Source organism: Clarias gariepinus, chromosome 27 (genome assembly GCF_024256425.1).
Source record: "Clarias gariepinus isolate MV-2021 ecotype Netherlands chromosome 27, CGAR_prim_01v2, whole genome shotgun sequence".
In the NCBI taxonomy this organism is placed as follows: domain Eukaryota; kingdom Metazoa; phylum Chordata; class Actinopteri; order Siluriformes; family Clariidae; genus Clarias; species Clarias gariepinus.
Window position 1 is genome coordinate 15,227,296 of NC_071126.1, and position 27,357 is coordinate 15,254,652.

Here is a 27,357-nt window from a genome sequence, read left to right on the forward strand (position 1 = left end):
TTTTTTAGCAAATTACACATCTGATATAACAGTGCGGCGAACAGATGTTTTAATATAACTGGAGTGTGGATAATGTTTTTCTCAGCTTCGTAAAAGAGCTACTGCTGAATACAGGTGGGTTGAGTAGCCAAAACATTTACTCACTTAAGAGTAGCTGAACTTTACTTAAGTAGAAGTTAAAAGTAGTCAGACAAAAAAATACTCCAGTGAGAGTAACAAAGTATTTGGTGAAAAGACTACTCAAGAACTGAGTGACTGTTTCACCGAATGTCAGTTTTTATTTATTTTTTTATTTTTTTTAGAAATTATGTAAGCAGCCAGACAAAATAATGAAATAATGTTCAAATTCTAACATTTCCAAATAATAAAATAAATGCAATAAATTTAATAATATAAATAAATAAAACAAAATATCTATCTATTTATCTATTTTAATATATAACAGCTAAACTAACCGCGCCATGTTTCCTTCACTGTCTACCACGACTGAAGGTATTTGTTTTCCCGCTATCCAGCAAGTTTTTGTGTGGTCATGTGACTACTGTACTTGTATTGGTCAAACGCAGTCATGTGGTTGTTGTTGCTACATCTGATTGGTGAAACACAGTCTCGTGGTAGATCCACCGGCTGCATTTCTCTGGCAAAAATAAAAAATATCTAATGTGTAGAATAAATAGTTAGGAAAGTAACGAGTCGAGTGTAGGCGAATGTAGCGGAGTGAGAGTAGCGTTCCTTCTTCGTAAATCTACTCAAGTAAAAGTAAAAAGTATGGTGCAGTAAAACTACTCATTTTCAAAAAGTTACATAAGTTAATATAACGGAGTAAATGAAACTCGTTACTACCCACCCCTGCTGCTGAGTCACACCCCTGCCAGAGTACAGAGAATGTGGAAGGGTTGTTTCATTTATGAGGTCACATTTGTGAGGGGTGGGGCTTATTGTTTTTTTTTTTAAAGCCACGCCCAATACAAAAATGGCCAAAAAATGTGATGTAATTAAGATACATGAAAGATGAGTGATATCACTGAAGAACTGGATGTGTGTGTCCATCACTGTGAGCATCGTCAGTCCAGTGCAGGACTAAACAAGCAAACAATCCTGTCTTAGAGGAAACTGCACCGTTTTGTCTTGCCATAAGACTATACATGTGTGTGTGTGTGTGTGCTGTACAGTTCTGTCCTATTCCATTTGTTCACCCTTGGTTTTGAAGACTGCCTCCGAGCGTCGGGTGGAGCTGACAAGCCGTCAGTGCACGAGGGAATAAAGGAGAGTGATAAAGGAAAGGAGAAACTCCAGGTCTAGTCTAAAATAGCCGCTGTCATCATGTTGTTTCTGTACGACTCGGTGCTCAGCTCTAGCGTAATCCCTGCTCCTTCATTATTCATCTACCCTTCAATTTTTCTCTTGTCATTTCCATTTCTGAGAGTGGCGACTGATAAGCCCAAAGCGGCTCCGTGCTAATGTGATTCTGCGCTTTAGTGTCGCGGCGGCTCCTGCGCCGTCCTGTCCTCTGGCTCTGTCCCTGAGGATCTGGAAGTCCCAGCAAAAAAGGCGAAATGGGCTGCAGGATACCCAGGTGCAGCGTCAGGGGGGACAATCAGCCATGCCGGTATAAAGACCTGCCTCGGGGACTACAGGGAGACATGTTGACATTGAAGAGACAGAGAGCACAACATGGAAGTCTCGCTGTGTTTTTGGATAAGAAGAAGGAGTAGAAACAGTTGACCAAAAATAGATTTTAGATTCATGAATTTTTGCCTTACTCTTTGTCAAACTTGACAGATGTTACCAGTTCTTGCAAAGTTCTTTTTTTTCTTTTTCCTTTTTTTTTTAACCATGGTGCAAGATCCAGCAACTCTGTTTTCTGCTTTTCTAATGTTTAATGATGAAAGTGTAGTATGTGGTAATGTTTGATCATGGTGAGCATGTTTTATCGAAAAATGTAATACCCTAGTAAAAGTTCATCAGTGGAGAGTTTTGGTGGCATTTTACTTTTGTTGCTTAATTGTGAGTCACACAAACTGAACTGGAACAAGATCATAACACACATCACTTTTAACTTTGCTTTGAAAAATTCAGGCCATGTCTTCTCTCTGGTGTGGAATAACATCGAGCTAGACTGCCTGGACAAAAAAAAAAAAAAAAAAAGGCAAAGTAAAAATTACTTATGCGTATTTTCAGCCCCCCAAGACAAGACAAGAACATAAAGAATTGGGACAGGATTGGGACAGGATTGGGATAACTGTGTGGCTATAAGAAATTCAGTCTTGTAGGAAGAATAAAGATTGGACTTTGGGACAATGAGTCCAGATTGATGGGCACATCAGGGTAGGAAGGGGCAGTGTTATGATCTGACTGCTTCAATTAGTCCAGTCTTGACTCAGCAACGTGATGTGGCAAGAGAATGAGGTCAGCTGACCAGGTTATCACATTAATAGAGTTTTTCTCCGCCGATGGAACAGAGATATTCCTAAACTCAAGCTTGAAAAGAGTGTGTTTTAGGAGCATGAGGAATCTTTTTCACACATGAACAAGCCACCTGACTTTAGCCTGATTGAAAATGTCTTCTCCAGCACATCCCAAAGACTTTCAGAGTGGTCCAGCCAAAAATTATAGTTCTATAACTCTAGACAGAAATAAATGTGATGACTTTGCATAAATTGTCAAATCATCGAGCTATACATGTCGGCCCTGAGCTGCCAGTGATCCGGACCCCCTCTGCCCCCCTGGACCTGTCTGACTCGTCCTGGTGTCTCGCTTCTGGTTGGAGATCTCGAGGCATGGATACCCAGTTTGGTCTGTTTGGGAACAGTTCCACTTTTCCACAAAGATGGTCAAAAAATTTTATTCAACTGAATTGAAAAATCAACGCCTCTAAGGCTAAAGGTGGTCCAATAAAATATTAGCCTGTGTGACTTTGTTTTTGGCCAGGCAGTATACATGTCAAGGGAAAAACAAGCTTGTTTTTAGCTTCGTCCTTTTGTCCATAACCCAGTCAGAAAGCACATGCTTAGCATGTCTGAAACAGCTCTGAGAACATGTCACTCTATGACCTCCCCATATGTTTTGTCTACTTTAGAATTTAAGCTTCACTGCAAACCTGAAGAAGCAAACTTTGGACACAGACGTGTCTTGGCTGTCCAACCCATGTGTACTTGACGTTTGGCTGAAATGTTTAGCTGGAATGTCTCACAAAGCCAGATGGTTTTCAAAACAATAAATCTAAAAGTCTAAGAAAGCTAATTCTCTTGGCTATGAAATGGTCTTCAATAAAAAAAAAAATGTCTTACGTGTCTTCGGACCTGTTCTAGCAGCTCTAAAGGGATTTTACTTATAATCCTGAAAAGATTGAAAGGAAAATCTTTTACATAGAAATATTAAAGGTCATAAGCAAGAGACAATTGGAAGAACATTTTAGAGTGCTCTAACTAAGCTTGCTCTTTTTCTTTTCCATGTATTGAACTCTAAAAATAACAGTACAGTATATAACATTGTTATGATCATTATACTGTAGTACCTCATCTGCTGTTTGGTTGACTGTTTGTTAGACATAATATTAAAAACACTGTTCCACTGGGGCAGCTCTGGCCTGTCAGGGGATGTGGCTCTGCAGGGCATTTGGGTTTGGGTTGCTGTGCTGTCTGGCACCAAGAATTTGGCAGCAGAACCTTTGGGTGCTGTGGGTGCATGTTCTCCCCAGGTGTGGTGGGTTTCAGCCGGGTTCTCCAGTTTCCTCCGACATTCAAAAAATATGCAGTAATTGGTGTTGCCAAATGTAAATGGTAACCAGAGGTCCTACCATGGTTGTACAAATGGGAATAAATAGGATGGTCACCACTGGCCTTGACAACACAGGTTCCTTGATGGATGGAGATGGAAATATTAATGTTAGCTATGATTGATTATACAGTATAATGAACATAAAATAGGGCTGAGTGAAGTTTTTTTTTTATAATGTTGATGTAACAATTTCACAATAGTTTTATGAGCTATTCCAGGTGTTATTATTATTAATATTATTATTATTAGTAGTAGTAGTAGTAGTAGTAGTGATATTAGTAGTATTGTTAGGGTTATTTACTTGGGCCCTGTCCCACCTACTCGAAATTTTAATTCACGTATTTTGTACATGACGTAACTACTAATCCCAATCTTTGTGTACCTCGCCTCCTATCCGCGCACACACTTTCTCAAACTGGCAAATTACAGCACCCAATTTGGGATCTTAGTACATCGGATCGTTTAATTCCCCTCTTACCCACCACGTTCCCTCAGTCTACAGTACGTGTGATATTAAACGGATAATGGACCAGCCAGTATGTGGAGGTTTTGGAGTGTGACGGGCGGCTGTTTGTTGGCAGGAACACGGTCGGCAGAGATAGATGACAGATTGTGTGTTGGCTGAGGCAATCGTGCATGATTTTGTGGGCTTACATTTCATATGCTTTCAGTCGGAAAATATCACAACAGACAAGCTAGCCGTGTCATTTTGTAGTTCCTGGGCTCATAGCTGAGGACAACATTAGAACAGGATGCGGTGTGTCAGGCTGAAGAGTGCTGGAGGAATGTAAAGGTGTGTGTCAGCATGAAGACTGAACTCGGTTAGGGCAGGAAGGAGAACTAGGTTGTCTAATGAAGCGTGGGCTCGCGAACAGATAAGGCACTTGAGCGGCTGGACTCGAGCATACGAAGCCTACTCACACAGAAGTGTCTGTCAGGTCTGTTCAGGACGTCACCGGCTGTGAGCCACGCTATTGAGTGGATGCATGGATGCATGCGAAAGAAACCTGGTAATAAACCGGTCGTGCTTATGGAACAACCCCTAGTCCCAATTAGTCCATCACAGATTTCAGCCATGTGTTATGCTGCTTATACAGTAGCACGGCGGTGTGCCAATGATTACAATGTTTACTTTATTCATACTCAACACATTAAGTGCATTTTATTGGATTACAGTTAAAATTTTATGCTTGCGGAACATCCGAGAGAAAAATTACTGCTATCATTTATAACAATGTACATTCACTCCCTCTCTCGCTGTCTCTCTTTCGAAAATGCACAATTCGTCATTTTACTAAGAAACCGGAGAGTGCGAACTCCACTGTGCTGAAGTCTGTTCCGTGCCGGGATACTTTACAAAGCATTAAGACAGTTAGAACCCAGAAAAGCACCTACACCTGGGGCTCCTTCTATAGATATTCAAAACACATAGACTGAAAAAAAACATTTAATCAAAAAGCACACTGAATAAGATATCGTTCGCCCGGATTTAGTTTGGGTTGCGATGTGCGATTTGGTTCCCAGTTCATGTATGAAAATGATTCCTTGTGCGACGCTTTCATAATCCTGGAATATGTCTGTGCCATCAGGGAAGAAAAACTCCATACAGTAGATGTGATACAGTAACCTGGTCATTCAGTACATTCATGACTTCATTTTACTGACGCATAACGCTGCGTTGTTCGATGTTGAGTCTAGACCTGAGCAACCCCGAATCATAACACTGCCTCCGGAGGCTTGTGAGCAGTAGGCATGATGGTTATGCATCGCTTCATGCGCTTCCCTTCTTATTCTGACACACACACCGGGTCAATCTGAACTCATTAGACCACATGGGTTCTTTCTTCATCCAAACTCCATGTCTTTTTTCTGATTAGGTTCTGATTAGGTTCACCAACAAGTGGTTTTCTTATGGACACAGAGCTGTTTCATCCCAATCCTGTTCTCACTGTGTGTGTGTGTGTGTGTGTGGAAATGCGCTTACTTTCACTATTAAACATAGCTCTGATTTCTACTGTTCTATGTTTTTGTTCTCTAACTTTCCCAACTATCAAGTTATCTGGCAAGTCTTGGGGAATTTGCACATCAACTTCATTGAACCTGGGACCTTCTGAACCGTAGTCCAATGTCTTAACCACTGAGCTACTACAGACCATAGGCAGCTTGGCAGGTTATACCAGAATCGTTCAAAGTGGATTTAAACTAATATTTGCTTAAGTGGTCCTCAATCATAATTTATCTCCAACCATACATTTTTTTTTTCTCTCGAAGTTTACGGTTCAGCACTATCCTTTAAGATTTTACTAATATGCTGGACAGTTCTAATCCCAAATCCAGTCATTTCTAACCTTCCTAGTTTGTTTGTTTGCCAACGATTTGACCCTATTAAAGAGGAACCGGCATCGTATTAATTCACTCGCTGTGTCTTAAATAACTACTTCTCATGAGGTACTGTAATACACAAAACTTTGACTGAGTGGGTGAGTAAACAAGGCAAGTATCCAATTAGTGAAATGTGATTCTAACCTTCTCGCTTCAGGTCTGTGAATAAATGCCCCGAGTTCCACCAGCACTGAGTAGATGAACCCTACTGCCAGGATGCAAGAACATCTGCGCTGAAATCGAAATCAATAACGCCGATGAGAAGGGGACGAGAGTCGCTTGATGAGGCGGCGGAATTCGAGAGCGAGATAATGAATTGCGTGTGTGTTCCTGATGTCAGAACACTAACCTCGCCTAACAAGGGCCAATAATAGAACAGCCAACAGGAGATGACTACAACAATAGAGCGTGGGCCTGCTCTCCCTTACGTAGCTGCTCTTCATCCCCCTCTCTCTCTCTCTCTCTCTCTCTCTGACACTTTCGCCCTCACAAACAGCATGACAACACCCCCTGTGTGCCAACATGGAAAGAGAGGTGCACTTCCATTTTCATTTTTCAGCTTACGACATCTTGCTAGTGTGTCCTCGTAGCGCTGTTTCCATCATCCGGGGCCGATCGAACTCCAACAGTCGGAGCGATTTATAACACGGCACAGCTGCGAGGGAAAAGTAGTGAACGTTTCTAAATAAAATTAAGCCTCATGTTACTGTATAACGTCGGAGACGTAATAATCATTACTAGTGGCATAACTGACAGACGAGGACTACAGGATATGTACGTAATTTTTTTAAACGCTTGCTTTGTCATTTTGTAATGATCGATAATTTCTCGGATCTATTCGTATTCATTTACAAATCTGTTCTCGTCGCTCGATTTAGAAATACTTCGGTGAGAATAACGATCTGAGAAGAGTGAGAGAAAGAGAACACTACTGTATTTTGGGTTTATTTACAGAGTGCTTTTTCAAAGGCTGACAGAAACGATTAAAATATTTGCTCACATTAAAGACAAACATTTTGTTCGCTGTTATATTCAATTAAATTAAATATGCCATGCATTACACACAGACACCCATTTAGAGCTGTTTTAATAATACAATAGTCAGAAACTCCTGAATATTTACTTACTTAGATATCTGTGTGTGTGTGTGTGTGTGTGAGTGTGTCTGCCCTTGACACTGTTAGCTCAATAGCAATGACTACACAAGAGTTCATCCCTTACTTTTCTTAGCATGCGTGTGGGCATACAGTATGTGCATATGTGTATACGTGTTTGTGTGTGTGTGTGTATAAGATAAAAAAGTGCACTCACAGCCAGCAGTCTGTTCTTCTCTTTCTCAGAAGAGCTCTGGGTGTTCTCCAGGGCAGCCCGGTGTTTCTTGGACAGCTCCTCCAGCGCACGGCTCTGCGTCTCTCTGAAGTGTGAGGTTTCCTCTTCGTATCTGTTCCGCAGGTTCATCAGCTCCTTCTCGTATGACTGCTTCTCCTCACGAATGTTCTGCGTGGGGAGAGAACAGCGGGAACATGTCATGAACTCGGTGATAACACCTGGATGAAAAACTTCCACGCATCAGACTGAACCGAAATGTAGAAATTACCTGAATTTTCAGGTGCTCATAGTATAATGTACATTATGGTATAGTACAGAAGAATTGGAATTTACTTAGGAATAATCAGTGTGGGGGTGCGGTGATGATGTAACCACCGGAAAAATTAATTATTGTTTAATTACGGTATGTAATCGATCCACCAACACCACAGCTGGGTTTTGTTATTTAGGAACAACACACTTTTCACCCCTCAAAGTTACTTCCTGTTGTCACTTATGTCTCACGCTGGCTATAGCAGTTGTTTCCTCATCAGCCGATCAAAATCATGTGTCAAGAAACAAACTTGCACTGGAGACTCCTTCCATTAGGGTTACATAAACACCTCCTTACCAACAGGTTCTGCATATAATCAACAATAATTTTATACTGATAAATACCATTTTTTTTAAATTTAAATTTCAGCTAAAAAAAAAAAAAAAAAGAAGAAGAAAAAAAAAAGGGAGTGTTGTTGTACTGAATATCGGCACGGCTATGATGCGGTCGTAGGCGGTGGCGTGTGATATTGCTTTTAAACAACAGTTCCACAAACACCATTTATTATCAACAGATTATTATTTGTTTGTTTATTTAAACAGTTGTTTTGCTCCGCCTACACATAGCCTTTTGCGACTGTGGGACTAGCGTCGAACTAGCGACTGATAGTTAGCAACTGACATTTAGTGTAATTAAAAACTATTAGAAGAAGCAGAGACATCATACTTTTTTGAGCTGGCACAATTCCATGCATTTGTCACCTAAACTCTTAGGAGGACAAATAAAAAAAAATGAATGACAGCAAAGCAAAACAAGCTAACTCATGATTTATAACTGAAACTGTAACTAACGACACTTTACTAACAGATTAATTTAAACATTTATTAAATCATACTCTTGTCATGCCGTAAGCTAGGGCTGGTTATTCACTAGTGATGGGAAGTTTGAATCATTTTATCAACTCGGTTCTATAAATCTTGTTCATCAAAATGAACAAAGATTTTTTTAAATCATTATTGAAATGTTACATTTTTTTAATAAACAGACCCCAAACAGATCTACATACACAACTTTTGGCTATAGGTCTAGTAATGAAAATATTACAATGCAGCTAAGGACATATGGTTGACAGGACGAGCCGCTCACCATCATATCTTCTGGTCCGAGTCGTTCGTTCTTTTGCCACGTGACTCCCATAGACGCTATGTCTTTGAGAGTCAAGTGACAAAAGAACAAACAACTTGGACTAGAAGACTCATGAGAAGAACCGCTCAATTCTATTTCCTGTGTACCGCACTGCATAGCGTCTATGGGAGTCACGTGAAAAAAGATCGAACGATTCGGACCAGAAGACTCTAGATGAAACCGCTCATTTTTCTTTCCTGTACATAACCTATGGAGGTTTTGCGATGGTTTGCGCATGAAGGAATTCTGGACCTCTCTTCTTTGCAGAATTCAACCACATTAGAGTATTTTTAAGCATGGACGGCACAAAAGGGGAAAATTTTGAGTATTTTAGTAAATTTTAAACCCACTCAGTATGTTACTAAAAGTTTTATTATTGCTAGGATAACTGCTGGGATGTATAAAGAATGTTAATGCGCTGTACCTCTGCAGCCTGAGAAGCTGAATCAAGATCGTCCCTGACATTTACACGGGGCTGCATTGTGCGCTGTGGATACTGTCTACATCTCCTTTGCCCTTTTCTCAAGGCTGCAATTGCTATTTAAATATTACATCTTTCCTTGCTCTAATTTTAAAAAGTACCGAAAAACATGCTTTTCTGAAATGTATCTGCGGAGGGCACTTTGCAACAAATTAGTTATTAAACACGGCCAAAAGTTTTCTTAGCAGGAAAAACCCCAACACAGTAAAGCTTCTGCACTTACAAATCATGTTAAAATAATTAAATGTGTATAATAAGAAAATGTACAAATGAAAATAAATGAAATAAAAAAAAAAAATATATATATATATATATATATATATATATATATATATATATTTTTAATATTGACTAAAATGATAAGGCTTCAGTCTTTTTGGAATTAAACCCGACCATTAAGAGTTCAGCATGTGGAGGTTAGGATAGCATCAAGATGAATCAGCAGCTCATAACCAGCTCAGGTCCAACAGATTTCTCATACAGTACAAGCAGGAATTCCTCTAGAGGGAAAATAAGCATCCCATATGATCTGCCACAAGGCTTTAAAAACCCAATCAATATTTCTGGACAATTTCAGATTTATGGGCACGTACTTTTCTGTACATCTTCGTCCGGCTTGGAAACACAACCGAGCAGAAACCAAGGCCTGAGGCAGTAAAGATAGGGCTTTCGTATCAGCTTACTTTCTTTAAAATGTAATGTAGAATTTTCCGTCCCTGGATGTCTTATGTAAACACTAATCAGATTTGGTGATTTGCAGAACAGACATGACTACTGTATTTTTTTAAATACCAGTTTAAGCAATAAATTAGATCAACTCTGCTGTGTGAACCTTAATTATAACCAATAAATCAATAATAAAACAATATTCCCTAGTAAATCTCAATGCAGAACTTTCTGGACTCATTTTTATCACTCCGTGGGCTTGAACCCCTGACCAATCAGATACCCAGTAACCTACAGCCTTAACTGTTTGAGCCACCAGGTGGAACTAATAGAGGGGATGATAATAATCACACAATCACATTTTATACATTCGTATAAAATACATTTTAAAATACATTTTATACATTCGTATAAATATATAGCATAAACGTCTGTAATGTTCTGCACATGGCTCGGGTTTTTCGCGTCTACAAGAGCTACTAAAGATGAATGTCGGTTAGCTTTAAAATTTATGCGTCCTCCAACAATGGGATTTTAAATAAAATTTACAGAAGTCCAAAAGCCTTGAACATTGTTTTTATCTGATCTGGTGCGAAATATCAGCAACAGACATTGATACGAAGCAGGCCTCCAGATGGCATCACCAATAAACCGAATGTTTTTATTTTTGCAACTAGTTTCATACAGACACAACAAAATGTCTCAATATTATTTATAGTATAGCAGGGCTGCGTTCAATAACGAGAGCACTTGTGAACATAAGGCTGTTCGTCAGCCCGTTCAACTGTCATACGCTCGCAAACGTTTCGTGAGCGCTCTCCTGTACACAGTGAATGTACTGTACTTGCACAAGCAGATGGTAAATTTTGCAAAACAAAGATGAGAGATTAATGTAACATTTATTTATTTAACATTAGGTATTATTTTTGGATCTGTGTTAAATTGATTTTATTGACCTTAAAACTTTCTCTTTTTTAAGTTTTTTATTCTTGGCAGCCTTTGAAACTCAACCAGTGCTAGCTTATGATGTGTGTGATGTAGCTTAGCTTGCTAGCTAGCCAAATTTAGCTAAATTTAACATTAGTCAAAAAACATCAGCAAACTGACAAGAAAACTGAATAGCGGACCTAAAAAAAATCTCTGTCTTTTTCTTACTCCCTGTCCTTCTTAACCCCGCCAGTGAAAGTTCTCTGGTCAAGTCACCTTAATTATAACCAATAAATCAATCGACTGGATAAAGTTTCTTGCACTTTCTTGTCTGTAGCTACATGAGTTCACTGGGTTACGTTATAAAAAGGGTTAAATTTTGGTTCCTTAAAATTAGATTTGGCTCCTAAAGATTTGTGCTTGTCTGGAGCCCTGTACAGGTTTGCTAACCGTCGTCTCCGGAGATCTCTCTGAGCTGGGAAGCCGTGAAAGCTTAAACAGCTGTCAGATTTTGAAGACGTCATGCACAAACAGACACAGCAGTGCTCAGAATAGTGTGTGTTTTTTTTTTTAATAGAAGAGTTCTGTCATAAACACCATGCGTTTGACACTTAGTTGATGTGGCATCATGAGGAACAAATCACTGTCTTGCTATCCTCTTTATATATACAGTATACATATATATCTGAATGTAAGCAGCTCATAAAAATTGTTTACATTTCAGGTTGTAAAATGTTAAAAAGTTGGAATTCAGATGTATGTATATAACAGTATTTTATTTATATAGATTTATTTAGATTTTATGAATATAGCAGTATTTTAAACAATATTATTTATACTCAAACACTTGTATCTTTTTTATTCATATACCTTGGAAAGGCGTGACACGTCTGATTGCACATCAACGTCTTTATGATAACGCTCAGTGAGTGATGTGGTGTAGTTACCTTCTCTAGCGTGAGGATCTGCTGCCTCTGCCTGTCGTTCAGAGCTTGGCTCTTATTCTGCAGTGCTCCCCTCTCCTCCTCCAGACGCAACACCTTGTCCTTCAGACGCGACTTCTCCGACTCCAGGTCGCGAATGGCCGCCTCGTGGGTCATCTGTGTGGCCTGCAGGCTGCCGATCTGACCTGAGTTCAGGGGGTCGCATTAACAGGTTTAGGGCATGAACAACGAAGGAAAAGTTTTAAAACTTTAGATCTGGGTGTCTGACTTGTTTTCAATTTAAATGATGGAAGTTATTAGGACACCAAGTGCGGTTGGATAATGGGGCAGACTGAGAACACACTGAGACCTGGAGAGCTGTAGGAACGGATTTTGATTACAGCAGAGATAATGAGTCGTTGCTTTTCTGTTTCATCATGGGTAAATAAACCTCACGCTGTTACTGGAGCTGGGCGTTCATAATCCTTTTAAAATCACTATTTCTACTACTAAGCTACTACTTTTACTTCAAAGTACGTGCAAAGAACTCTCTTTGACTTCATACCTTTTATCTGCATTACATCGCAGTAACCCTATAAATAAAGATCAGACAACTAATCAATCCATAAAGCTCCAGCTGGTTCATAAGGTGAACAGATGCAGCTTACGTTAATCCATCTAAATAATATATTACAAGCAGTCTGAATCACTAGCCTGATTGATGGCACGAAAACAGGAGGCGTGGCATGAAGGCCAGGTGCTCAGACCATGGCACTGGAAGAACGTTCCAGAAATTGGGAGCAACAGAGCTCTAAGATTCAGCTGCTGTTGCCAGGAAACCGGCAGGCGATCTGTCAGCCAAAGTTTTCCCAAAACAGAGTGGCTGAGGAAGGCCTTGAGACAAACCAAACAACGGTCGCTTTCTGGCTCTTGAAAATACCCGATTCCTTCCATGCATCACAAAGAATATGAGAAAAGATAGGGGGGGAAAAGATGCTTTTTACTGCTCCGGACATCTAAAAAGGAAGCTTAATCAACAAGGACAACATTGTTGGAACGGATCCATTAAGGAAATCTGCCTATTTGTAGGAGATTATGAAGGGAAGATTATTACTCTATTACTTACATACATGCCGTATTTAAAGAGTGACAGATTTCTGGTCGGCCACAAAGTCAAACTCCAAACATACAGTATAGAACCCGATGTTATATACAATGGGGATTCAAGTCAAACTGGGACTTGTGATGCAATTTTCTTGGGAATGAAGGAATAAAACCGATGTTTACAGAGGACTCACAGTACGATGATGAGACTCTCAGCTGCAGTAAAACATTTAAATTGTGCGAATGTTTTAAAGAAGGCCATACATCTGATTCCAGCCAAAGTGGTTCAAAGCCGCTGCAGTTGTTCCTGTGAACATTCAGCAAGTGGAACGCCTGATCACTGAAAATCGATGGATAACTTGTCGCCGACTTGCGGGAGAGACACAGCTGAGATCAATATCATATTAACATCAATTAACATCAGCTGGTACAGCTGAACTGGCTGCCACCTACAGTTACACACAGTATGAATGCAGATCAATTCCTGCTCTCTGTTTCACCCAGATGAGGATGGGTTCTCAGTTGAGTCAGGTTCCTCCTAAAGTTCCTTCCTATTGCCATCTCAGAGAGTTTTTACCCTCATAACTGTGTTCTGTCTTCTGCACAATCAAAAATCCCAGTTTGACTTGAACGCCCCTTGTTTTTTTTATTTTTTTTTTTACTCTTGCAGTAATAACTCCCAGTAGAAATAGCGACAGCATCACAGCACAAGCAGCTTCACGTAGGTGTAAAAGGGGTAGAACTGGATGCTGTAGAGGTGCAAATTGAAACTGCTTCCCAGGACGCTGGGTCAGCCTTAAGTTTTGCACCTTTGGTTTATAAGCCTTTCCTCTTGAATTTGGAAGCTGCAGCCCAGCCAAACCTCTCAGTAAACAACTCAAGGACAGATCAGCTGAGTGTGCATATATAAAACGAGCTCCTAGTTATTGTCTGTAAACTTTCTAGGGAAGATAAATGACTAATAGAAGCCTAGAATACAGTACTACAGTACATAAAGCGACAGCTGGCTTTGGGACGTTGTGGAACAAATAGATTTTACTGATCTCTTTCTCAGACTCATAAGGCTTAAGTATTTACATTACTGATGGGTCATCCATAAATAATTAGTTATTTTTGAACAATTTTTGAACGAGTAGTCTCAGAGAGTGATTCGTTGATTTTCCACTGGGCGCGCATCCGCAAATCATCGCAAAAGCTCCGCAGGTTATATACAGAAAACAGAAATGAATAGCTACTTTCGAGTCTTGGTCCGAAACGTTCATTCTTTTGTCACATGACTCCCATAACACCCATAACTATGCAGTGCTTTACACAGAAAACAGAACTAAAAGTCTTCTGGTCTCTCGTGACTCCCATAGACGCTTTGCAATTACACAGGAAACAGTTATGAACGGTTCTTCTCATATGAGTCTTTAGTCCGAGTCGTTAGTTTTTTTTAAATCTATTACATTTCATAGCTTCTATGGGAGTCACGTGACAAAAGAACAAACAACTCGGACCAGAAGATATGAGAGGTGAACTGCTCACTCTGTTTAAAATTTGTGTATTTAGATGTGTTGGGGGGTCTGTTTATTAAAAATGTAACATTTTGTTTTATTTTTGATCAAAAGAACGAAATGAATCAAAAATTCAAAGAACAGAGTCACTTAAATGATCCAAACCTCCCACCACTAATTTCCATGTCAGATTCATTCCAAGATCGCTGGCTTTGATGATCATGTCGATATAAAAGAGCCACCTGCAGCACTGGAGCACTTCAACATGTTGACCAACAGAAAACTCCTGAGATTACATCACCGCATTAAGCCTGCCAATCTGATTCCCTCTACATGGAGATGGTTTCTAAGGCGTTAGGCAGACTCAGGAATTAACCCGGCTTGAACAGGGACAAACTGACCATTTTGATTCATACAAATTCACATTTCATACAAACTTAAATAATTCTTTTGACTGTGTAAAGCTGCTTTGCGGCAATGAAAATTGCTAAAAGCGCTATACAAATAAAATTGAATTGAATTGAATTGAACTCTGCACTATTGTTTGGCCGGTTTAAACTTCTGAATCAGTCTGTCTGAGTCTGTCTTTTAGAAAGTAACTAAGGATGAGGAAACTAAATGTCCTTTGCTGTCTGTCAGTGTTCCTTTTTTTCCATTCAGTTGTCCAGGTATTTTTTTTAGACATGAATAGAAATGACACAGTTATAACATAAATGAAAGGTATGCTGTTTATATTAAAAAGGGGATAGAGCGTGCTCATATTTAGCTCCTATCCAATAGATAGAGGACAGCCTTGCGAGGATCCTGAGCATCCAGAGAAGTTCCCAGTGATCCACACCTCATCTGCCCTCTGCACCTCTCTGACTCATCCTGGTGCCAAACTGGACTCCACGTTAACTTCGGTCATATTGAAATTCTTGTTATCTGTTATGACCCAAATGAGGATGGGATGGCGGGTCTGCTTCCTCTCAAAGTTTCTTCCTATTGCCATCTCAGGGAGTTTTTCCTTGCCACCGTTGCCCTAGGCTTACTTATCAAAGACAATCTGATCACTATGATCTATACACATTTTTCTCGCTCATACACATCTCCATCTTGTCAGATTGCATACTCAAAGAGAAATGAAGCCTATGAAAAGTGATTGAGGAGAACGTCGATGAATCATTTCTGATGAAGTTAAGGGAGAGCTCTTACTGGCTTTGAGGAGGATCTCCGTGGCCTGCTGCTGAACTCTGTCTCTGGTGGCTTCCAGCTCGCACTCAGCTTCTTTCTGCCTGATCGCTATGATCTCCGCATCCTGAGTCACCTCGTCCAGCTGTTTATGCAGCTCCTGCATTTACACACATGAAAAAAATAAATAGATACAAAGCCCATAGATTAAATCAAACGAGCAGTGGGTCACTAACTGCTGTCTTATTCAAATTTTTTCCCCCTGCTTTTCTCCGATCAGGACCGTTCTGTCTCCGTCCAGTCATTTCTCTTTTTTTTCCTCATAAATGCATGTCTCATCTCCCTGCACTCTTCCTGCCTAGTGCTCAATAACAATTTCCTATCCTAGCCTCTCTTTCTTGTCATGTTCACTCCTATTATCCAACCCTGCCTATCTATCTCTCTCTGATTTTCTGCCTGGAACTGTCCTTTTACTACACATTTAAAACTTATTTTTACACATTCTCATGTTCTCTCAGAGCAGTGAAGGGGAGCAGCCACTTCTTCAGGTCTAATTGGACAGTTTTTATAGTACACAGCGAGCGCAGGCTTCTGTTTTCGGGAAAATTAACCTATTTTATGGTGTGTATTCCTTACAGATTGTGGCGGTGCAATGGGGAAACACAGGACACTTTACTGCCTCGCTTCTTTCGAATATAAAAGTTCTTGCCTACGAAGGGCTGCATAAGCAAATCAATAATTAAATGATGATGTTTACCTTTAAAAGGTACAACAGTCAAATTTTATTAGTATTTCTATCCGGAGCATGATAGAAAAAATAAAGTTCAATGCCACAAGTTTGTCACGAGAGTATTATACGGCTGAAAAAAATCTGTTTGGAAAAGAAAAAAACTGTGTCACAATCTGGAGTGCTTCATTTATTTACATGAACCTCTTGTTAGTCATTAGTCGTTAGTCATTTTCCTGTCATTAGAACTGTACAGGAGTGAAATTATTATTATTTTTTTACTCATCATTTAAAATTACAATAAGCCATGAGGGCCGTAGCCGATTTGCCAGTTTGGTCAGTTCTGTGGACGTAAATGATTGAAAAAACGAAGCAACAAGCGACCAAGACACAGTACTGGTGCTGATTTATTATTTTTTTATTTTTTATTTTAAGGTTATACATACAGTATAATAAAGAAAATAAAATGTGCATGGCCAAAGAAGCTACTTCTAAAGTTTATGCAACATGGAAGTGACCAATCTTGCTTTCCTTAAAACTTGCTACAGTAACTTCAGCCGTTTTGGAGTGATGATTTTATACGTGACCCCAAAAATTAAACATTTTCAGTGTTATACCGTCTCGTTTCAAGCAATAATAATAATTATTATTATTCATATTTCTTTATGAGTATTGATACTAAAGACGGTGTAAGCTTCTAAAAGCACATAATTATACAAAACGCTGCTTAAATTGTTTTTTTTTGGTTAAAAGCTTAAAAAGCCAAAAATCTGTAGTGTCCGTAACCATGTCGAATTCATATTGCAATTTTCCATTTTCGAATAAGACACTTTTTTAGGATTATATCTTTTTATGTGAAATCTAAACTGGCAAGTTCCATCCGAATAACAATTTAGACCATTGAAAGATTTGAATAAAAAAAAAGTTACGGACACTAAGGACATAAAAGGGCATGGAATTGTATTTAGCAAATATGTCTAATTTTTTTGATAAAAATATAAATTTTAAACCACAACGTGTATTTATGGGAAAAAAAAAACGAAGCATGGATCGGAAAACAAAAAGCATTAAGCATTATGAAAAATGGTGTTATATGATCCTAACTAAAAATGCATAAAAAAATTTAACATCTCAAAAAACTAATCATCAGAAATGTGTATTTTGTATGCACAAACATGCACAAATGATACACAAACAAATAGTCGGAAGCGATTTGGGTGATTTGGGGGGCTGTGTAAAAAAAGAACTGGTAATATTTCCGAAAACTGAATGAGCACAAATGTATATTTTGTGTGTACAAACGATGCACAATTTAACCTATATCAAGTTAGATCTACCTAAAACTGTAGACTTTTTAGCTTTTTATCTCATTACACATCTGAGCAGTTGAGGGTTAAGGGCCTTGCTCAAGGGCCCAACAGTGGCAATTTGGTGGTTGTGGGGTTTGAACCTGGGATCTTCCAAACCGTAGTCCAATGCCTTAACCACTGAGCTACCCCTGGTTTGTCTCCAAATGCTTTAATATGACCAACACTGGTGATGCGGTTTACGAGGAAAAGTTATTCTGCATGGACAAAAGAGCAGCTGTGTGTTCCTTAAACCCACAAAACCAATAAAGGTAAGATGAAAAGAAATAATTATCTGTAGAATAATTGGCGTGAAGTGAATTTAATAAGATATTAATGAACTCTGCTATTTTTGTACTGCTTCCAGACTGGTACTGTATGTGGTGCAGCACCTCGGGTGGTGATGTTAAATAATGTTTTTTTAATAGCACTGCAGGTTTCATTAAGGGAATCTGACTGTTGAAGAAAAAATCAGATTCTTTACCATCTCTTAACGAGTCACGTACCGTCCACTTGGTCAGCTTATGGATATAAATATCATAACAGGGTTAATACTGTACTTACGGCCCCCATTGCTGCATTGCAATGTTATGGCTATAAATGATGTACATGACGACTAAACATCAGAAGCTCTCTGTACAATAGAAAGCCCAGGATCCTTGCTGTATTAACCGTCTTGTACAATACTGCATTAGACAGGCTGCATTACAAATGAACAAAAAGCATTGTGAGGACTGGATCTGAGAGCGTTTTCTAGCGTGTGTCATTAGCGAAACGTTTAGAGAATTTATTTACAGTTATTTTTCCTTCTCCTCATTCGTTCGGAGACGACTCGAAAGCCTGGTGCGCTAATTACGCTTGTAAATGACGTCTCCATTTCTAAATTCAGAAAGGGGTTCGAGGGATTTAACAGCAGCTCGCTCATTAACAGGGGACTCTGTGTGTGTGTGTGTGTGTGTGTGTGTGTGTGTGTGTGTGTGTGTATACCAAACACAATCGGTGCACTCCGTTCTTTGAACATCAAATGAAAATGAAGATGAAAAGCGTGTCTCTCTGTTCGCCGGGCATCAGTACCAAACTCTAACTGCGTATATTTTATTAATCGGTTATGCAGGATATATTCGGTGTATGAAATGAGGAAGGGGTGGAGCCAGATGACTCCGCTGGATAGGTACGAATAGTGTTGACTTTAAAGGGGCGTGCTCAGACAAGGCTCGCATCAGCACGTTATATCTTTGATTACCCGGTTTTTGATAAAGGTTTGCATATGCAAGGGTTTATAAAGTGGCATAAGATAACTCTTATGTTGCAAAAAGGTGTAAATGAAACACTGATATAAATGACTTAATGCTTATTAGGATCCTAAAAGGGAGAACGATGTTAAAACCATTAGATACTCTCATATTCCCTCATGTCACAAATAAAAGTCATCTTTACTTGCCCGCAGTAAAGTGACGTAACAGGGTAGATTAAACCTGGACATAAATCCAAGTAAAATGATGAAATATTGGCAAAACTGCACAGTTCATTGATGAGATTCTAAGTCGAAGTTACACATCTACTGTAAATGGTGCAAAAGTTTTAAAGTAAACTGTACATCCATGAATAATGATCCCGGCCGAGGTAGCTCAAAACCCGCTGCAGTCGTTCCCGTGCAAAATTCAGCGAGTGAAGTAAAAATCGATTGAATAATTTGTCACCGACTTGCAGAAGAGACGCATCTGTCTGTGGGAACTGTACACACAACCATTCACCAACACCACTTGCACGTTACAGAAACTCGGCCAGGAGTTATGGCCACATCTATCATACAGTCCGGACCTCGCTTCAAGCCATTTTCACATGTTTGGGCCATTAAAGGAGTTCCTGGGGGGCTAGTGTTTCAGATGTGAAGCAGGCAGTCTGATAATGTACATAAAAAAAAACATATAAAATGATGATCATCATGCACATTCTCCTTGCTTGTAATATGATAATGAGTCTGTATGCTTCCACATCCACGGACCTTTAGGTTTTCAACAGGGCTTAGAATTCCTCTTGGAGGTTGGGACGGATGCAACAGCTTCCTACACACAGTGTACGTATCTGATGTCATGCATCTCTTGGTGATGTAATGTTACCTGCCCGTTTCATTTTCCTTCAGCAATATTATAGTCAGGTGCGTCTTAGGTCTCAAATTACTCAACTGTAATGTGGTGCTCATTATTATGTGAGCACATTTACTAGCAACTCTAACAATCTCATGTTCGCTTGTGATCCAGTGGTAAGTGTACAGTGTTTCATTCTTAGCGAGTCCAACTCAAACCACTGGTTTGGTATTAATACTGTTTTGAAGAGGATCTTGGGACAAAGTGTAAGAGGCATTTATTCAAGGTTATCTCATTATCACTTGTAGTCAATGTTGTCCTGATGTCATTTATCAGTAGTTATAACCTTGACAAACAACCTAAAGCCAATATTGTTCCAACGTTCTGCTCGGCAATCAATAGTCTGTCTTATTTGTCTTTTGATCATATTAGTAATTCCTTACTTTGTTCATAATAAAAGGAACAACAAAGCCTGTTCAGGTGATCGATATTTAATGTCCTGAGCCAAATTCTCTATCTGCCAGGACAAAAACAGAAGGATCCCCTTCTACCCGCAGGACCTTAACTGCTCTGCTCGTTACCTTGATGTTGCCCTCGGAGGCGGTGAGCGAGGCCTGCAGTTTGTGCGATTTCTCCTGGCTCTCTCTGGCTTCCTCTTGAACCCGCTGCAGCTCGGACCGCAGCTTACCCAGCGTCTTCTGCAGCGCCGCCTCCTGCGCCTGAAACTCCTTCCTCAGCTCCGCCTCCGTCTTCTTCCAGGCCAGCAGGTTCTCGGCCGTCATTTGCTGCGTGCGCTTCATGGCCTCCAGCTCCCTCTCGTAGAAGGCCTGCGCCTTGCTCAGCTTGGCCTCGTACTCTTCCACCAGGCGCTTCTTGTCCTGCTTGAGCTCCTCCACGCGCTCCGCCAGGGCCTCCACCTCCTGCTTGTGCAGCTGGCTAAGCTTCTCTTGGTCTTTGCTGTAGTTGGCGTTCTGGCTCTGGTGAGAACGGAGCAGCTCCTGGACCTGCACCAAAACAGATAGTTCCTCAATGTTTTGGTCAATTTCAACATGTTCTAGTACTAACCGTACATCTAGATAATAGTATACAATGTTTACAGAGATGTATACAGAGTCCTTCAAGAGCTTCTGAAGCTCTTGGAAGTGCAACCTAGCTGAAACGTGATATACGTACCTCCTGCCTATGTGCAGTGCGCAGCTCCTCCAGTGCCTGCCTCTTCTCCTGCTCGAACTGCGCCTGGACCTGAGCGAAGGCCCTCAGTTTCTCCTCGAAAGAGCGCCGCATCTCCTCGACCTCACGCGACATGGTGACCACGCGTTGCGTGTGCTGCGCCTCAGTGCACAGCTGCATGTCCTCCACCCGCTGCCGGTACGACTCGAACTCCGCCAGCGCCTGCTGCTTCATCCTGCCGTGCACCTCCATGGATTCCTCCAGCGACTGGATGCGCCGCTTCAGGTCCATCTCGTCGCTGATCTTGCTCTTGTACTGCATGATCTTCTCACGCGTCTCTGACAGGATCTGTTGCACCTCCTCTTCGTGGGCTTCTTTCAGGGTCTGGATGGCTGCCTCGTGCTCATCGTTCTTCGTATTGAGCGCGTAAATCACCTGGTTCAGGACAAGAGAAAAAGACATTTAAGAAAGATAAAGAGAATGAGTCCTAAGGGATTTTAGGAAGACACCAAGCACTGTTATACTGTTGGAGTGTGTGTGTGTGGTGGGGAAAGTTTGAGGTTCCCCGTACACAAATAAATGCTTTATGTGTGTGTTATAAAAAGACGGAAAGCCACAGGGAAGCTAAAACTGTGATTACCTCTTAATAATTTCTCTTATGGACACATCACATCATCTGAATAACCGAGTCTCTGCTGCCGTCAATCAAAAACTACTTGTCCTTCACACACGGTTTAAACCTGAACTGAGCTTTAACATACACTGTTCATCCTGGTAAAATGGGGTAGCTACAGGAGTATGTGTGGCTACGGAAGTCAATCAAGCATGTTCGTTAGGATATTAGACCACGCCCATTCGGATGGTTGCCTGCTGTTTATGAAATATTTTTTTTTTTAGGGATCTACAGATTTTTTCCCCCAGCCTGGATGTTTAATCCAACACCCAACTTCCATGTTACATAATCGATTTTTTTTTTATTTCAAGTATTTCCATAATACAGCCTGAACTGCTGACTTGAACTAAACTTGAACCTAAAAATCAATCTCACCGACATGTTTTTCCTCCTCACACTTGCATCATATTTAAAATTCATTCAATAACAGTCCAAGAATCTTATTGTTTCTCATGAGAAAAGACAAAAGAAAAATGATTAAAATTTTACACTTTAACTTACAGCAGCTACAGTACAGCTCATTTTCATTTTCATAAGATGCAATCCTCCTGACTAATAATGCTCATTTATTTCCTATATCACTTATCCTGTGCATGAACCTATCCCAGGAGACTTGATGTGCATGAGACAGGGGACACCCTGGACAGGGTGCCAATCTATCGCAGAGCACACACATACACACTACGGCCTATTTGGGAACGCCTATTAACCTGATCTGCATGTCTTTGCACGTAAACACGTGGAGGAACCCCACCAAGCACAGGGAGACCATGCAAACTCCAGACACACGGACCCGAGATGGGAATCGAACCCTCAACCCAGGAGGTGCGCTAATAATACTCATTAACACAATAATAATGAGTGAGGCTACTTTCACTACAGAAAAAAAACTCCCTTGTGTCGTGCACTATTCACTGGAAATAAAATGTAACTTTTGATCCCGAGTCCTTCGCGGTGTGCGTCACACTCCCGAGTCGGCTCACATAATTGTCTGGCCCCGGAGTAATATTCTGCATGAACAGCTTTGGTCAAACAATGACTAAGCCAGATAGTGTGGCGAAGGTGTCATCTTCATCTCATAATGGCCGGTGCACTGCGAGAGAGACATGAGAGAGAGAGAGAGAGAGAGAGAGAGAGAGCGGTCATTATCTTAACACTCGGCTTTCAGACTTGCTGCCGCTTTTTGAGCACAGAGGGAACACAATGGGCCGGCGAGAAAAGCAGGTGGGTCTGAGAGTGCACTTCAGCTCCTGGTATTGATGCAGAACATCCGGTCTGTTTACTGAATTCATCGAGGAGAAGTTAAACACAATTTCTCACATCCGCACTCACAACATTTAGCTGGATACAATTAAACAAACCCACACACACACACTGCTTTTCACCGTATTCAGGGATGTGTAAGTCACTACAGGTAGTCCCCTACTTACAAACAAATTCCGCCCTGGGAGCACGCTCGTAAGTCAGATTTTGTTCTTAAGTCTGGCAAAGTGAGTCCTATAGCCTTTGCCATGAATATACAATGTAAAGAAGACAAATCCACTTGAATAAATCTCTGTCCCTTCTCCACTCCGCCATCATGGGGCCAAACACCGTAACCGTGCTTAAGGAAATGAATCCCACACATGGCAAATGTAACAGTGTTGTGCGTCTTTAAATCATGAGAGGAATCCCGGATGCCATTTTGTCTCGGAGCAGTTTTCCACTGTATTGCTTGCGTACACCTGACCATCATAGCGATATGTTCTTGTTGAACATCACATTTCAGATCGATTAAACTGGATCTGGTTTAAGCCTCTAAGGTTAACTTAATTGTGTTAAGCTATAAAAGACATTGTGCGATTATACGATGGTGGTGTGGGAAAGGTCGATATACTTGCGTGATGAACTTGTGTCCACATACTTCTGGTCATCTAAATTACATTTATCTTTTTTGTCATATTTTATTCTACAATACCGATACTGAAAGCTTAAGTGTGTCGATAGTCAGTGGATATTTCTTCTATTTAAAAAAAACTTTAATCAAATTTAAAAAATAATCAAAGTTTAATTATAATATAATTTTGAAAAATCTTTACAAAAACAATATATGATTTTATTCCACAGTGCGTTTGATTAATCCAACTGGTCAGAAGGTATCGTTTATTTTGGGTTGAACAGCACGGGTACTGTAGGTGCATTTGGAATATGAATGATAGATTAATATTAACGAGCTCATTCTAATACCTGATCGTTTCTATAGTAACAGGAACACACCAGACACACCGCCAAACATAAGCTTTATTTAATTCACTGATTTATAATCGGCTCGTCGCTCAATAGAGTCTTAGTTATAAGCACTCAGTCTTGGGTACGCTTTCTATTTTCACTGTTTTCCCGGCTAAATGGCAAGCTGTGCTGTGTGAGAGAAAGAGAGAGAGAGAGAGAGAGAGAGAGAGAGAGAGAGAGAGATATTTTGTCTTTAACTCAGCTTTGGCAATTCGAATGTTTATATTTGTCATGCCAACAAAGTACCACTTTTTGTAGTAAAAGAAAGCAGGAGAGAAAGAGAACGAGAGAGAAGGAGCAAGAAAGAGAAGGAGACAGAATGGGAGAGAGTAAACATGGGATGGAGAGCATGACCGAGCGAATAGGAGAGACAGATGGAGACAGAGAGAGAGAGAGAGAGAGAGAGAGAGGAAAAAAAGAGAAAGCAAGAAGGAAAGAGAGAAAGAAATACAAGTGAGAGAGATAGTCACTTTATCTTTGACGAAATGTCTGAAATATACATTTATTAATTATTACTCTTTCTGTACTGTTCTTTTATTTCTTTTTTACTCTCTACTTCTATAACTTCTGTTATTTTCCTATGCTTTATAACGATTTGTCATGCCAATAAAGCACCATTGAATCTTAAATCTTGATAGAGAGAATATGAGAGAGAGAGAGAGATTGTTTATTGCAGCTAAAACATAAGTGAGAACAGGAAATAGTTTGTCTCTTGGATGTTCCGCAATATTAAATTTAAATGCTGGTTATTCATGCTGTAATTGTTGGCAAACTGGTATTTATTATATAGTTAATTAAATAAAAAAATATTTTGTTTTATTTGTTCCAGGACTGAAGTGAATTAATTTCTTTGTTTTTTCCTCCAGTATACCAAGAATTATTAAAAAAACTTGCATCATACCGATATTAGGCCTGACGTATCATCTCTAATTAGTGTATCATTTGTTGTTGTTAATTACTACAGTAGATAAATAAATAAAATGCAATTTTTTTTCCCTTTTAACTGCATCAGGACATTAAAGGATAATCTCAGACATTGCTTAAAAAAAATAAAAATAAAAGATTTATCATTGTTAGAAAAAAAAATGTAATCTCAAAATATTGCGACAATGTGTTAGTGGAAAAAAAAGAGAAAAGGAAAATAAAATGAATCAGACACTTCTTGAGAATTACACAAATATTAATATTACAGTGTTACTCAGTGGTAGGTGTTTCGCCTGCCATGGGGAAGGCCTGGGTTCGATTCCCAGCCGGTGCCCAAACCCCAGCCACTGGATGCAGTGCCGGTCCCAAGCCCGGATAAAATGGGAGGGTTGCGTCAGGAAGGGCATCCGGAGTAAAACCTGTGCCAAGTTGTAGTGCGGACTGGATATTCCGCTGTAGCGACCCCCTGCCGGGAGCAGCTTAAAGACCAACAACAACCTTCGTTATTCATGGCTGTGTTTTTAGGCAAAATAGTGAGCGAGACTATTCCCTCAGCTGAGAAGCGACTCCACACAAGAATGGTCTCCGGATGCTTTACTGTTGGCATGACAGGAAGTGGATTCACTCACAATTTTGTCTAAGAACACAGCATAAATAAAGAATTTTACAAATACATGCTCCATGGCCAACTTCTCCCAACCTTCCAAGAACGGAGGCAGGTGGAGAAACGAAAACTCAATAAAAGTGTCAATAAAAACTTTGTAATTATAAAGTACTTATAATCTCATAACTCTAACTCATAAGTAATGGCATGCTTGCAGTATAACACAGTAACATGTGACCAAAAGATCTAAAAACACTGAAGCATCAGACTTACTGTAGGGTTAGACTTTTGATCACGTCTGTACACAGACAGATGTTTTTTTATAGATAAGAGTTATGAAAAGTCAGACATAACTTTAAGTCAGCCATATAACTATAACTGTAACTGAGACATGTGCTTGTCCTTTATTTACCCTGAGGGATCCTTCAAGTTTTCTGTACAGAACAGCACCAGACAGACCTGGGCTTTGATTCTATAGAACACTGGAACTGGAGTCATGGTCACTTTATTTTAAACGCTACAGTATTATTACAGTATTCCCTCCATTAAATATCTTTAAAATTATATATTTTTAAATACAAGATATATAAATATAATAAAGTGTCCTGGGAGAATCTACTGTACTGTATGTCTTTATACTTATTTACTTTTCCTCATGTCCAAAATAACAGTAAATCTTCTCCCTTCCATATCTTTCCGTCTACTGTTCCGGCAGACAGACAGAACCCTATACACACACTTTACACACCTGCATATCCTCGAGCCTAGACGTCCTCCCTGCTGGTCACCAGATATTTCATTTTTATGGATATCTGATCACCATTTCTTTGTTTGACCTCATCAATGCCTCACTCCTTACTCAAATAATATTCAAGCAAAAAAAAAAAAAAAAAAAGTGTGTAGATGTAATGCCATGTGGTATTAGACTTTCAACCTGTATCGATCCAGTTGTGTTCGCCTCCCCGCTTTTTTGTCCGACTGGCAAATCCTGAGACATAAATTTCAATGAGTTGAGAAGCTCCTTTAGCGCTGCGCTTAGTCATGAAGAAGTGCTTTAACTTTGGCAGACAGGCTGACTTGTGACCGAACACAACCTCGATGAGCAGACAAATCTGCTCGTGTCCCGAGGCAGTGGAGGTGTAATCGCGTCCTCCGATCTCAGGGCCATTAAGGACGGCATCCTATCGGTCAATACTTCAAGATAATGAGAATAACCGGAATTTGCTGAAGGACAGTGAAAGACTTGTGTGTGTGTGTGTGTGTGTGTGTGTGTGTGTGTGGGTGAGTGTTGTTTTGGGTTCAACCTGGGAAACCTGTTCACATTTTCTGTTATATAACAATTAATAAAAAACTACAGAACTGAAATATGCATCTTAAAACACATGCACATTTCTACAATCTGATTACCTTCTAAATAAAATAACATGAAAATTTTAAGACTTGCAGACAACATGTCTAAAATTATGTGTAACCCTGATATATCCATATCCATAAATGTCAGTTCTAAAAAAGTGTACTTATGATGGTTAAAGAAGACGATTTTATAGAATGTCTTTGTATAGTGCTGTAACATGACAGTGGAACTTCTAGAGGCCTTGTTCAGACTGCCATCGCAATTCAGATTATTGGCAAATCCAGATTGAAATCAGATTGCTTTCATACAGTCTAAAACACAAACACACAAATTAAATCTGATTTGGGCAAAACCATCCATCCAGGTTTAAATCGAAATTAGATTCCTAGGCGATGTTTACATTATCAGCCTGACGTGACTCAATTCTGATGTGTGATAGAGATCTGAATTTTTACGGCTGTCTGAACGCACAAATCTGATGTCTTTCAGATCAGCTCTAACTCACTTT

The 27,357-nt window shown here is 39.9% G+C and overlaps 1 protein-coding gene across 3 annotated transcripts in view; it reads right to left on the minus strand.

Annotated features, from left to right (window-relative positions):
• Positions 1-27,357, minus strand: part of fam184ab (family with sequence similarity 184 member Ab) — a 143,000-nt gene that overhangs the window by 68,005 nt on the left and 47,638 nt on the right. For all 3 annotated transcript variants that reach the window (XR_008356585.1, XM_053489086.1, XM_053489087.1), the window contains 5 exons: positions 21,030-21,461; positions 20,438-20,860; positions 15,721-15,856; positions 11,951-12,132; positions 7,474-7,659 (listed from right to left, as the gene is read on the minus strand). Coding sequence is in view for 2 of the 3 variants with exons in the window: in XM_053489086.1 (XP_053345061.1) it covers positions 7,474-7,659; positions 11,951-12,132; positions 15,721-15,856; positions 20,438-20,860; positions 21,030-21,461 (1,359 nt within the window). In the remaining variant the exon portion in view is untranslated. The remainder of the gene's footprint in view (positions 1-7,473; positions 7,660-11,950; positions 12,133-15,720; positions 15,857-20,437; positions 20,861-21,029; positions 21,462-27,357) is intronic.